The 13,279-nt window shown below is 44.0% G+C and overlaps 1 protein-coding gene across 2 annotated transcripts in view; it reads right to left on the bottom strand.

Moving 5' to 3' along the window:
- Nucleotides 1-13,279, bottom strand: part of UBE2E3 (ubiquitin conjugating enzyme E2 E3) — a 449,457-nt gene that overhangs the window by 214,239 nt on the left and 221,939 nt on the right. For both annotated transcript variants that reach the window (XM_044075264.1, XM_044075263.1), the window contains exon 4: nt 11,640-11,772. In XM_044075264.1, the coding sequence (XP_043931199.1) occupies nt 11,640-11,772 (133 nt within the window). The remainder of the gene's footprint in view (nt 1-11,639; nt 11,773-13,279) is intronic.

The following is a 13,279-nucleotide window of genomic DNA, read 5'->3' on the forward strand; positions in this document are numbered from 1 at the left end:
GCCTATGCTGGGGCAAATGTAAAAAGGTCCTTAATCTTTTTCTAGAATCAGAGAAATCCTGACCCTGCCATTGAAAGTGTTCCCTCATGGAGTGTAAAGTCTCCCCAAAGGAAAATTCTTCTGGTGGGGAGGCCGAAGGAATAGAATCTTCTGCATCTGAATCCTCATAAGGCGAGTAGGCCCCTTCCTGATGGTCTGACAAATCAGATCCATCCGTGGAGTAATCTGAGGAGAGAGGTTCAGAGGGGTCAGTCCTGGGCCTTTTGTCTGGAGGAGGTTGGGAAGCCCTGTCTGGGTGTGGTTGGGAACCCCTAATTAAGGAAATGAGGTCCTCTGCAAGACTGAGGATCTGTGAACTGGAGGAAGGCCTCTGGGAAGAAGATTTGGCAGGCAAAGTTTTTGAAAGTTTGGCAGCTTTTGCCCTGGAGAAGGCCTTAATAGACATAGAAGCTGGGGGCCTAGCTGCCTCACGTGCAGGAGTAGAAATGTCCAAAGGTATGGTGTCGGACAATTCTTGAGCACTAGCTTCGGTAGGGAGTTCTGAAGCCGACTCAGCCGGGGCCTCTCTGGCCTCGGTGGTCGGAGGTATGGTTTCGGTAGTAGCAATAACTGTGGCCCCGGTTTCAGCCGAAACAGAGACACTCGCGGTAGGCCTAGCCGTGGTTTCAGCCGAAACCGCGGGCCGCGAGTGTCGATCCTTTTCCTTGCGTTTTTGACCATATGCGTAGTCGGAGTCTCCGACGGCATTTTATAAGCAAAAGCGGTTCCAAAAAATTCTTCTGCAAACTCCGACCGACGTCTAAGAGTCCGTCGGTTGAAGGAGGCACAGGCTAAACAAGCTGATACGTCATGGTCTGGGCCTAAGCAAGGAAGGCAGTAAGAATGGAAATCCTTATGAGGTATTTGTTTCCCACAAGTTAAACAATTATTTACTTTGTCTGACATCGGCTGAGGCAAGAAAGAGTCCCCAACGGGGTACTTAGCTTTTTTCGAAGTCTTCGGTAGCTGAAATCTCTGGATCTGACCAACTGGCACTTGCGAACAGCTTCTGCTTTGGGCACCGCGCGGCAAGAAAGACTGAGGAAAATGGTGTCGGCTGATGCCTTTATACCCAAGAAGCTCTGACGTCGGGGAAAGTGCGACATCAGCAGAGGCCAGACCCAGACTTTGGAATCCGGCCGACTGAAGGGCTGCCTGAGGCAGGACAACCCATATGTTATGACTGCAGATGCATCCTTGAAGGACATCCAGTGTCTTGCCTAGGCCTCGTATAAGGAGGGGGATGGAAACCCCTAATCGAGGTAATAAGGTCTTCAGCCATTTTGATCATCTGTTTTTTAGGCACAGCGGCATGTGCACGTGGCTCATGCGTCGGTTTTCTAGCTTTAGAAGTTACTTTTGTCTTTGGTTTTGCAGCTGTCGTCGGTTTGATATAAAAATGTTGAGGCCTGAATACACCCTCAGTAGCCGGTGCCTGCTCAGCGGTTCCAGACCCATCCGAGGGAGATACATCCATGGGTCCAATACTTTAGAGTATCTTGTGGCGTGCCGAACTTCACATGGGGCTCAGTAGGGGCCAGCAACTTGATAGTAGCGGGTATCAGGGGCTGCAAAAGCGCCTGAGGACCGGTGAACCAGCAACAGGCTTAGGAGAAGCTTTGTCGTCGGTTTTGGACCTCGGCTGTCTGTCTCTGTCCTTTTCTTTGTGTTTTTTGTGTACTCCGGTAGTCGGACTGGCATCCAAGGACATTTCTGGGTAGTTAAATCAGTTTCCAAAATATTTTGAGGCAAAAATATACAGACGATTAATAGTGCGTTGGTTAAATCTAGCACAAAACCGACAGCCAGGCACGTTGTGATCAGGGCCTAGGCAAGGAATACAGTATAAATGGAAATCCTTATGAGGTATTTGCTTCCCACAAGTAATACAATTATTAACTTTTTCTGACATCAGAATGGAGCAAGAAAAAAAGTTTCCCCAACGGGGTACTTAGCTTTAGTGAAGACTTCAGTTTTGAAACTCAAACTCGAAAATTTCAGGAGTCGACCGGCACTTGCGAAATGCTTCTGCTTCGGGCAAGCGAGGCAAGAAAGACTAAAGAAAATAGCGTCGGCTGCTCGTTTTATACCCGACGACCTGACATCATGGAAAAGGAGACAGCAACTGACGCAGGACACAAGAGTTTGGAATTCAGGCCGACTGAGGGCAACCTACCAGCAGATTACCCAAATGTAATGACTGCAACAATGAAACACGAAGAACATCCCCATATGTACAGCAGAATGAGGAAATTCTGGGTATACTGTAGGTGCTGAGAAAAGCACTCTTAGCCACCTTCAAAGACTGAAGCAATACTAATTTCATGAACTCTAAACATACCCTTCCATTCACATCCATCCATCATTAACCCTTTTCCCCCTTTTGCACACGGGGTCAGGGTGTCACTTCAACAGGGACAGTCATCTAAGCCAAGATTTGCACTGTCTGATGGCTAGCCCTGCTGTGGTAATTCATCCACACCACACACTCGTGCACACATGCTCACCAATTTAGTGTGTGCAATACACCTGCTGCATGTCTTTGGATTGTGGGAGGAAACCGGAGTACCTGTAAAAAACCCATGCAAACACAGGCAGGACATGCAAACTCCGCACAGAAAGTACCCTAGTTGAGAATCGAACAGGGAATCTCTTGCTGTGAGGCAAAAATGCTAACCGCCGCACCTTCCATCATGGTATTAAAAATTCAGAATATCTGGAGAACAGACATATCCTTATGAGGGAATTGGCACGATAAAATCCAGTGCACTGTCTAAATTCCAAGTAACAGAATTCCATCCCTTTTAATTTAGGCACTGCAAAAGGCTGAGGATGACAGGAAAAAAATCTATTCCTGTCATGTCAACTACAATCACCCCTACATCTCACCCTACCAGAGTAGTACAAGAAAATGGAAAAGTTATATTACTAGTTTATTCTGGATATGAAATGGGACAATCCACGAGAATGAAGGGCCTGCTAAAGACAGTAACAACAATTGACAGATCGGCAAAGTGCCCAAACAATGGCATCTCTACTAATTACCTTCATCACGCATTCAGCATACTTCCTTTCAAAATCTAGTACAGGGACAGAGAGTGCCAAGGGCTTAAACAAGAGTAATGCATAGCCAACATGGAATGAAAACCATAACAGTCATAGTACAACAACCAGGGGGACAAAAAATTTAGTACTTCACCAAGGGCTGACATTACACCAAACTTGTCTAAGAAATTAAAAAGTCCACCCTTCCCCATGCCTTTGTGGTAACTTAAGTATTGTTGAGGGGGGTCAGGGACCAAACTTTGGAGTTTTGATCTCGGCAGCCAGTGATAGGGAGGTACTACCCCACTCACCATCATCTGCCAGACTAAGTCCAGCACAATAACCACTTGTTGGATTTCTGACCTCAGCTTTGGGACTTTTGTCTTTCAAACTCATCTGGATTTCTGGAAAATCACTCTGGCCAGTCACTGTAATTGGGTTTCCATCTGTACTAGCTGCCAACTACATATGAAGGCCTTGAGTCTCTCTTTGCCTGCAGCAGAGAAAACCCAGTCTAACTGCTCTGTCTCAAATAAAATCAGTATTTTGGTAGTCTTAGCTCATGATCCGATTGGCGTGATACCACTTAGATAGGCAAAGCTTACTAGTTCTATAACAAAGGAACTTTCCACAAACTAGAATAAAAAGCTCAAGAAAAGCAGTGAAAGACTTGCCGAGTAAGCACAAAGTACAGTTTTGTACCTACCATAAATGTAGATGTTCGAGTGTATACCCTGCTGCAGTCATCACACTTTGGTTATCCTGTCATCAGGCGGTCCCGCAGTCGGCCTGAATTCCAAAGTCTTGGTTCGGCGTCGGTTGCTGTTGCTTCTTCCCTGACGTCAGTACGCCAGGGGTATACAAGAGGCATCTGACGCCATTTTCTTCAGTTTTTCTTGCCCCAGATGTCAGGTGCCCCCCCCCCCCCCAAAGATGGTCAGTAGATAGTACCAATAATAAAAGCTTGGCACCAACAAAACATCCCTCCAGCTATAAGCAAATACACCACAAAGGTTGTATCAGATTTTAAGGTATTGAAAGGTTTTAGTTAGGTCAAAGGGGATGGAGGTAGGGTAACCTGGACTGCAGTAGGGTATACACTCTAACATCTACATTTATGGTAGGTACAAAACTGTACTATGTTCATCGTGTTACCCTGTTATAGTCATCACACTTGGGTAGAATCCCAAAGCTAAGGATGGGAGGTGGAGTCAAACAGGGTTAGAGGAGGCTAGAAGGCCCTGCAAAACAGCAGTGGCGAAGCCAGCTCTAGTCTTAGAGTAAAGTGATAAGTGATAGTGTTTGGTGAAGGTGTGTACTGAACTCCAAGTTGCAGCTTCCAGAATATCCTTGGTTGGCACCCCCCTGAGGAAGGCTGTAGATGTAGCTGCTGCCCTGGTGGAGTGGGGCCTTATGCTAGCAGGAACTGGTTTTCCATGATGGGTGTAGCAAAAACGTATGCAATGTCCTATCCATTTGGAAATGGTCTGTTTTGAGATGGCCTTTCCTTGTGATGCTGTAGCATAGGATACAAAAAGTTGGTCAGATTTTCTGAAAGCCTTAGTTTTATCCAAGTAGTAACGTAGTTGCCTGTGAATGTCCAAGGAATGCAGGAGTCTTTCTCCTTTGTTCTGTGGATTTGGAAAGAAGGTGGGTAAGTGGATGGTTTGATTTAGAGTCACACTGGACACCACCTTTGGCATAAAGGAGGGGTTAGTTCGTAGAGAAACTCTGTCTTGATGAAAAATGAGGAAAAGTCTCTACTGCCATTAGTGCCTGTAGCTCTGAGACTCTTCTGGCTGAAGTAATTGCTAGCAGCAGGGCAGTTTTCCATGATATAAACTGTGTCAGCTGAGAAAGCTGGCTCAAAAGGTGGCAGCGTAAGTTTTTCCAGAACAAAATTTAGGTCTCAAGTTGGTGTTGGCGCTCTCCTGGGAGGCCTAATGTTTTTTTGCCCCTCTGAGATACTGCCTTAGAAGTGGATGTGAGAATAAAGGAGGATCTGTGCTGTAATGAGCTGAAATAGCGGAAGCGTGGATTTTAATAGATGAAAAAGAAAGTCCTTTGTGTAACATCTCAGTTAAATATTGTAGAATCTGAGGTATGTCCGGTTGAAGGGTATTTTGGCCTTTAGCTTGGTTCCAGGCGCAAAATCTTTCCCATTTGTCTGAATAGGCTTTCCTGGTGCTGGGCCTCCTGGCCTCCATAATGACATCCATAACAGCTTGTGAAAGAGGGGCTGGCTGGTTGCATAGGTGATGTGCCATGCAGCCAAATTTAAGGTTTTGAGCTGGCTGTGTAGAATCTGACTGCCTTGCTGTGCCAGTAGATGAAGAATTTGTGGTAAAATCCATGGTGGGCCCTGGGCCATGTTCCTTAGTAGTGGGTACCAGTGTTGGCGTGGCCAGTCCGGGGCAATGAGTATCATTCGAGGTCTCTCCATCCTGACTTTCAGCAGCACCTTTGTGAGAGGGGGCAATGGAGGAAAGGCATATACTGTCAGCATTTTCCAACTGAATGAGAGTGCGTCCACTTTCCAAGCTTGATGGTGAAATGTCCTTGTGCAAAATTTTGAAAGCTGATAGACCTGTTTGCCAACCCCCAAAACTATGTCTGGGTGCCCCCATTTTTGAGTTATCATTGCAAATACTTGTGGATCCAGTTTCCACTCCTGGGGGATCCATGATGTTTCTGCTTAGGTCATCTGCCAATGTGTTTTTTTTTTCCTGGCAGGAATTGGGCTTGTAATTGAACTTGGTAAGCCAGAGCTGTGTTCCACAAGGTCACTGCTTGCCTGCATAGAGGGTAGGAGTGTGTACCCCCTTGTTTGTTTATGTACCACATTGCTGTGGTGTTGCCTGTCCTCATTATAAGCTGTCCTGGATGTAAGAGGTCCTTGAAGGCTGTCAGAGCATTCTGCACAGCTAGCATTTCTTTCTGACTGATGTGCAGATTCCTTTGATCTGCAGTCCATATGCCTTGAAAGCACCGCCCTGCCATGTGTGCCCCCCAGGCATAGTCCGATGCATCTGTTTTCATAGTTTGCCTGGCTGGGGGTAAGGTGAAAGGCTGACCCTTGTTGAGGTGACATGCCTGTGACCACCATAGAAACTCCTGTTGAAGGCAGGGAATGAGAGGTATCATTGTTTCCAAGCTGTGGCTGTGTTGAGTCCATACGCTTTTCAGGTACCACTGTAATTTCCTCATATACAGTTTTGCTAATGGTAGTAGTAGTATGCAAGATGCCATGAAGCCCAAGGCCTGTAGAATTTTTCTTGCAGGGAGTTGGGTCTTTGCTGCCATTATTTTGAAGTATTGAGTTAGATGTAGTTTGTCTGGCATCAGATAAGTCATCTGGGCCATTTTATTCAAGCTGGCACCCAGGAATGTCATAATTTGTGAAGGCACTAGTTTTGATTTCTTTTCGTTTACTGTGTACCCTAGGCAATTTAGAAGGTGTTTTACAAAAGTCAGATGTTGTAAGAGAATGTCCTTGCTTTCTGCTTGGATGAGGCAGTCATCCAGGTATGGGTATATTTGAATTCCTCTTTGTCTGCAGTATGCAATTACTGGTGCCAGGCATTTTGTGAAAACCCTGGCTGCAGTAGATAAGCCAAAGGGCAGTGCAGAGAATTGGTAAAGGGTTGAACCTGCAATGAAACGGAGGTATCTTCTGCAATTTTGTCTGATAGGGACATGCAGGTATGCCTCCTTGAGGTCCAACGTTACTAGCCAAGCTTTCTTGCCCAACATGGGAAGAAGCTGCTGTAGTGTTAGCATCTTGAATGTGGGTACTTGCAAGAAGGTGTTTAGAATTGGAAGGTCCAGAATGGGTCTCCAAGCATTGTCCTTTCTGGGGACTAGAAAGAGCCTCGAGTAAAATCCTTTGCCTTGCTCCTGTGTAGGTACCAGTTGAATGGGTCTCATGTCCATGAGAGCTGTAATTTGTTTTTGTGCCTCTGCCCATTGATTTTGTGGCAAGTTTGGCATTCCTTTTATCCGTGGCAAGGTGTGGAAATGGAATCTGTATCCTTGTGAGATAATGTCTAGGACCCATTTGTCCTTTGTGACGATGCGCCAGTTGTCTATAAAAAAATGCTAATTTTCCTCCCAAGGGAGCTGCCAAGAGAATTTTGCTTGGCAGTTTGAGGTTTAAGTCATTGTGTTTGTCTTCTAGTAGTTTGGGACCTGTCTTCTCCTCCCGTCTGTGTTGCAGTGCCCCATTGGCGAGGTTTGTAAGGGATTTGTGCTTGTCCTCTGCCCCTTGGGCGTCTGTATTTACCCCTCTGTGGTCTGTCACAAGCTGGAAAGGACCAATTTTTTGCTGGCCAATTTCTGCTGAAGCATGGGGGTTGTACCTGTAAGAAATCTTTGACCGTCTGCATAGATTTTCCCTTATCCTCCATTCTCTTTAAAACCTCTTCTGCTTTAACCCCAAATAAGACATCCTGCTGTAAGGGTGCATCTAGTAACTTTGCTTTAACATGATCAGGCAGAGTTTGTTCCTTTAACCAAGCATGCCTACGTATAACAGACCCAGTAACAGCTGCTCTACAGGAAGCTTCCAAGGAATCAAATACACATTGTAAGGTATGTTTGCCCACCAGTTCAGCTGCATGCAACAGATCCTGCATTTCTTTGAATTCAGACTGTTGAGGATGCGTGCTCATCTTTTGTTTTATTTGAGACATTAGGAATTGTTGGTATTTCAGCATGTGAAATTGACAATTTAGTGCTCTCATAGCTAGAGTAGCGGAGGTGTAAACTTTCTTCCTCCACCTATCTAGTGCTCTGGAGTCCCTTTCAGAGGGTACAGGATTTTTAGCCATAGAAGCCTTAGCCCCTTTGGGACCCTGGGAGATTGTCTCTGGGTCAGCAACAGGGCTTTTGTAAAGGAATTTGTGTGAGTCAGGCACTCTATAATATCTATTTGGTTTGGCTCGAGCAGGAGGCAGAGAATCTGGATTTGGACTAGATTCTAAGTAAACATCATCCACAATGTCTAAAACTGGAGGGATAGCAAGTGGTCTGTGCTGAGGGAGTAAAAGAAACTCTCAGAGCCTTTTCTTTGAGTCGGAGTAGTCCTGACCTTCCCAGTGGAAATGTTCCCTCATGGTATGTAAGGTTTCCCCAAAGGAATAGTCTTCAGGGGGAGAAGCTGAGGGAATGGAATCTTCAGCATCAGAATCTTCATAAGGGGGAAAGGAGTAATCCTATTCCTCAGAGGAACCTGAGGAAATAGACACTTGATCAGAGGAGGCATAATCCTCCTCTTGTCTAAGCCTTTTGTCAGGGTGGGGGGGGTTGGGGCGTTGGGAACCCCTGATTAAAGAAATCAAATCTTCAGCCATTTTAAGCATCTGTTTCTTAGGCATGGGGCCTTGAACTGGAGTCTGATGTGCAGTCTTTTTTGGTTTTAAAGGAGTCTTAAACTTAGCATAAGATTTTATGGTGAGAGTAGTCTGTCTGAAGACACCTTCTGTAACTTGAAGGTGTTTCCGCAGCACCGGCTTCTCCTTCTGCAATGTTATCGGTAGGGCCTAAAGAAAATGGCTGCGTCTGCCTAGAACTCTCTGTTTGAGAATCCGAAGCGGTCTGAGGTTCCAATTCTGCGGTCGTCAGGGGCTGCGTAGGCGCCTCACTGAAAACCGGAGAACCGGCGACCAGCCCAGCCAAGGCCTCGGATTCTAGCTTGGATCTAGACTGCCTGTCTTTATCTTTGTGTTTTTTATGCACGCCGGTAGTCGGTTGCTCCGACGGCATAGTGTAATTAAATTTCCTACCAAAGTAGTGTTGTGCGAAATCAAACCGTCGCTTTATAGTTCACTTATTGGACCTAGCACAAAACCGACAACCAGTGACGTCGTGGTCTGGGCCTAGGCAAGGAATACAATAAGAATAAAAGTCCTTATGAGGTATTTTCTTCCCACAAGAAATGCAATTAACTTTTTCTGACATCGGACTGAGGCAAGTAAAGGTTCCCCAATGGGGTACTTAGCTTTGAAGACTTCGGACTGAAATTCGATTCGAAAATCTCAGCCGACCGGCACTTGTGAGCTGCTTCTGCTTCGGGCACTGCGCGGCAAGAAAGACTGAAGAAAATGGCGTCGGATGCCTCTTGTATATCCCTGGCGCACTGACGTCAGGGAAGAAGCGACAGCAACCGACGCCGGACCAAGACTTTGGAATACAGGCCGACTGCGGGACCGCCTGATGACAGGATAACCCAAGTGTGATGACTGCAGCAGGGTAACATGATGAACATCCACTAAACAGACCTTGAAATGTTCAGAACAGCTCTATCAGTGGACACAAGGAAGTGCAAAAATATTCCAGTATCTGTAGTTGCCACCTCAAAAAACAGTGGTGTTGAGAACCCCCAGTGCAGCAAATGAAAACAAATGACTGTATTTTTAGCTCTGAATAATGACAAAGTAACACAACTTAAAATAAACAGTGGGACCAACAAAAACGCCGACAAAAACAGATAAAGATACTATCAATTACAGTTTGGGAAATGTATAAGTTGTGGGCGTTATAACAGGAACTAGTCATTGAGGACTTTAAACTGTTGCGTATCTGAGTAGTCATCTTCTCGCTTTCTGGCAAAGAGGAAAAAACTCCCAAGTATCACTGAATTCAACAGATGGAAAGGAAATAATCTGAAAGACTGGTATACTTGCATGAAGGCTGCTATATTTTTATCCTTATGAGTTGTCTGTAATCACTTTCAAGTCTACGCAGTACATATGCACGGCCAGCTTTAAAAGAAAATCTAAGCAACTGCCAAGCATACTGAAGAATTCTAGCTGAAATATCAATGAAATATCAAATGTACTAATTAAGACCATGGGCTAAAAGACCAAATCAAATTTAAAATTAAATTATTCTCTAGTTTCTAGTAATCCCTAAAACTGGTAAAACTAAATTTTACTTTAAGGAATGCAAATGGATGACACAGCAAGCTCATTTTTTTAAACCATGCACATTTTAAATTTAATTCATCCCATGGATCAAGTTTCTCTTTACACAAAGATCCATTTTTTCTCAACCACAATCCTGCAACACCGGCTAAAGCAGATAAAAATACTAGCTGTGAAAAGCTTGATCCTATAAGGCACTTCTTGCTACACTACTAAAATACACTACTAACGATATTCCAGACAAGGTGGCACTCCAAGGTGAAAGTCTATATCACGTAAAAAGACCCACAAGAAACACAGAAAAGGATCATTGGTAATGCTCAAACATTGACAATCATTCTTTTCTCAGGCTGCCAGTAGCTATACCTGTTGCACCACAGACTGTTGCAGGACAATATTCCACTCAAAAACACGAAGACAAGAGTATCTAACAAAAATGAGGTTTGTGAGAAATCCAATTTTTCATGTTAGAATGTACAACGAAAGAACAGAAGAAACATCACCAAGTTTTCTATAGCATATCATCTCTTACAGAGTAATGTTCATAGTTTATGTCTACTGTTCAATGCAGCACAGTGATTTGTGATACAATCAAGCTTTCAGACTGCTGGATCTCAAAGTGGAAATTAATGTAATACCTGTTTACGAAGGAATTACTGAAAGTTTACAGACGTCACTGTAATCACTCAATCAGCATACAGAATTATTAAAAGTTTTACACAAAGTGCCCATAGGTGGATAACATACGTTTCCCAAATTAGAGTAAAATTTTCAAAAAACGAGACGATCTGATCCCACACCTACCCACACTGGTGAGGCCTGTTATCTGCCCACCTTCTCAAGGGTAGCAACCTGTTAGGAATTTTTTTTTTGTCAAGAATCCAGGGCCTTTGTCAGAAAATTAGCTTTCTTGAGTGCCTATCAAGTATTTTATGCCCATTTATGAAGTACGTTTTCATAAACTGCATACTGTTCCAGATGGATTTCCTAGTTGCAGTTAATTTCTGTTGTCTGAATACTCTTGTTTCAAATAGCAACCATGGAGGGATAAAATATGACCTCAGTGAAAAATTAGTCTAATTTATATGCTCTTGGTCTGACATGGACAGTCTTCCTCAAATCCCACTCAATTGCATGACTCTAGCATTCTAAATAAGGTATTTTGAGGTCGCCCTATACTAAAGCGAAGTACATTTTGTAGCATTAGAGTTTCCCTTTTAAAATATACAAAAGGTAAACAAAACCCACAACTATTCATTCATTTCTTGCCCCACCTATTCGGATGCATAAATAAGCATCTTCTCTGAAAGGGAAATGATGCAGATGATGCAAACAACTCTGGAATACCTGTAAATGTGCTAACACAACAGGGATACAGGTTTGAGAAAATGGTGTACATCTTTTGCTCAGTTCTAGCTTTTTCCAAAGCTGGCAACCTTAACAATTACAAGTGTACCACACTCTTGCAGTTGTGGTAATAGTGCCAAATCAAGAAGGATAAATCATTTAATGCCACATCAGCACAACATCATTATATTTTCTCCATATTTCTTATGCTCAAAGATTTATCCTATACTTCATTTTAATACAAAAATGTAATTTTAAGACCATTGCCATCACCGCTGCACTTACTTTTGGTGGTTTGAAGGGATAGTCAGATGAAAAAGTGATATCCAGGAAGAAAACTCCACCTTCATAGACAGATCCAGGGGGTCCAAGTATGGTAGATCTCCATTCATAAATGTTATCTCCTTTTGGCCCGGCACTAAAATAAGTACAGAAAGAAGTCTTATCAAAATATAAATCTGCACTGTGACAATAACTAAGATTTAAAGTATACTGTAAAATTATTAAACAGCTAATAAAGTATTTTCTTCAAAGAATGAATTATGAAGTCAGAATAAGAGGACACCTATCTGCACAGGTGTACAGACTGCCTCTTGTTTCTACAATCAGCCTCAAAAGATTTCTAAAGCCTTACTCGCACAGAACACAATATGTTACTCTGGTACAGAAAGTACAGTTGTGTACACTTACCATAAATGTAGATGTTCAAGTCTATTCATTGTTGCAGTCATCACACTTGGGTTATTTGCCTGCAGGTAGCCCTCAGTTGACCCAAATACCAGAGTCTTGGGATGTCTGCGTCGGTTGCTGTCGCCTCTTCCACGACATCAGGTTGTCAGGGGTATAAAACATGCAGCCGATGCCATTACATCAGTTTTTCGTGCCCCAGATGTCAGGAGCTCCAAAAATAGGAAGCTACAACTTGGTGTGGAACACCTCCAGTAAAAAGTAAATACCCCTGTCATAAAAGATGGCCATAAAGAGGATAGGTAGAAAGGATATAGAAAGCCAGGGGGGTTGGAGGGAGGGAAACCAGGACTGCAACAGTGAATACACCCGAACATCTACATTTATGGTAAGTGTACATAACTGTACTATGTTCTTTATGTTTCACTGTTGCAGCCATCACACTTGGGTTGATTCCCAAAGCTGAGGAAGGGTAGAGGCAGTCAAGAAGTGTTAGGGTTGACTAGAAGGCCTTGTAAGACTGCTGTAGCAAATCCATCTCTGGATTTAGAAAAAATAGGTAAGTGGTAATGCTTGGTGAAGGTGTGTACATAACTCCAGGTTGCAGCTTCTAGGATGTCCCTGGTAGGGACTCCCCTGAGAAATGCTGCAGAGGTTGAAGAAGCTCTAGTGAAATGAGTTCTGATCCCCAGAGGGGTGGGTTTTCCATGGTGCTTGTAGCAGAAATGGATGCAGTGTGCTATCCATTTGGAAATGGTTTGCTTTGAAATGGCCTTGCCCTCTGCCCCTGTAGCAAAGCTGACTATCAGCTGGTCATATTTTCTGAAAGGCTAAGTCCTGTCAAGGTAGAACCTGAGAAGTCTGTGCAGGTCCAAAGAGTGCATGATCCTTTCCCCTTTATTCTGAGGACTAGGGAAAAAGGTTGGCAAAGGGATGGAACGGTTTAAAGTCACACTGGATACCACCTTGGGCATAAAAGGGTTAGTCCTGAGGGAAGCCCTGTCAGCATGGAAAATAATGAAGGGCTCCATCACCATTAGTGCCTGTAACTCAGACACTCTTCTTGTTGAAGTAATAGCTAGACGTAAGGCTCTGCTGAAGTAGCAGGTTCAAAGGGGGAAGTGTGAGCTTCTCTAGTACAAAACTGTTAGCTCCTCTCAGGAACTGCTTGAGAGGGTGAGAAAGAGAGGAGGCTCAGTATTATGAGCTGAGATGGTAGAGGCATGAATCTTAATGGA

Source organism: Protopterus annectens, chromosome 6.part0 (genome assembly GCF_019279795.1).
Source record: "Protopterus annectens isolate FY-2018-M chromosome 6.part0, PAN1.0, whole genome shotgun sequence".
Lineage (NCBI taxonomy): Eukaryota > Metazoa > Chordata > Ceratodontiformes > Protopteridae > Protopterus > Protopterus annectens.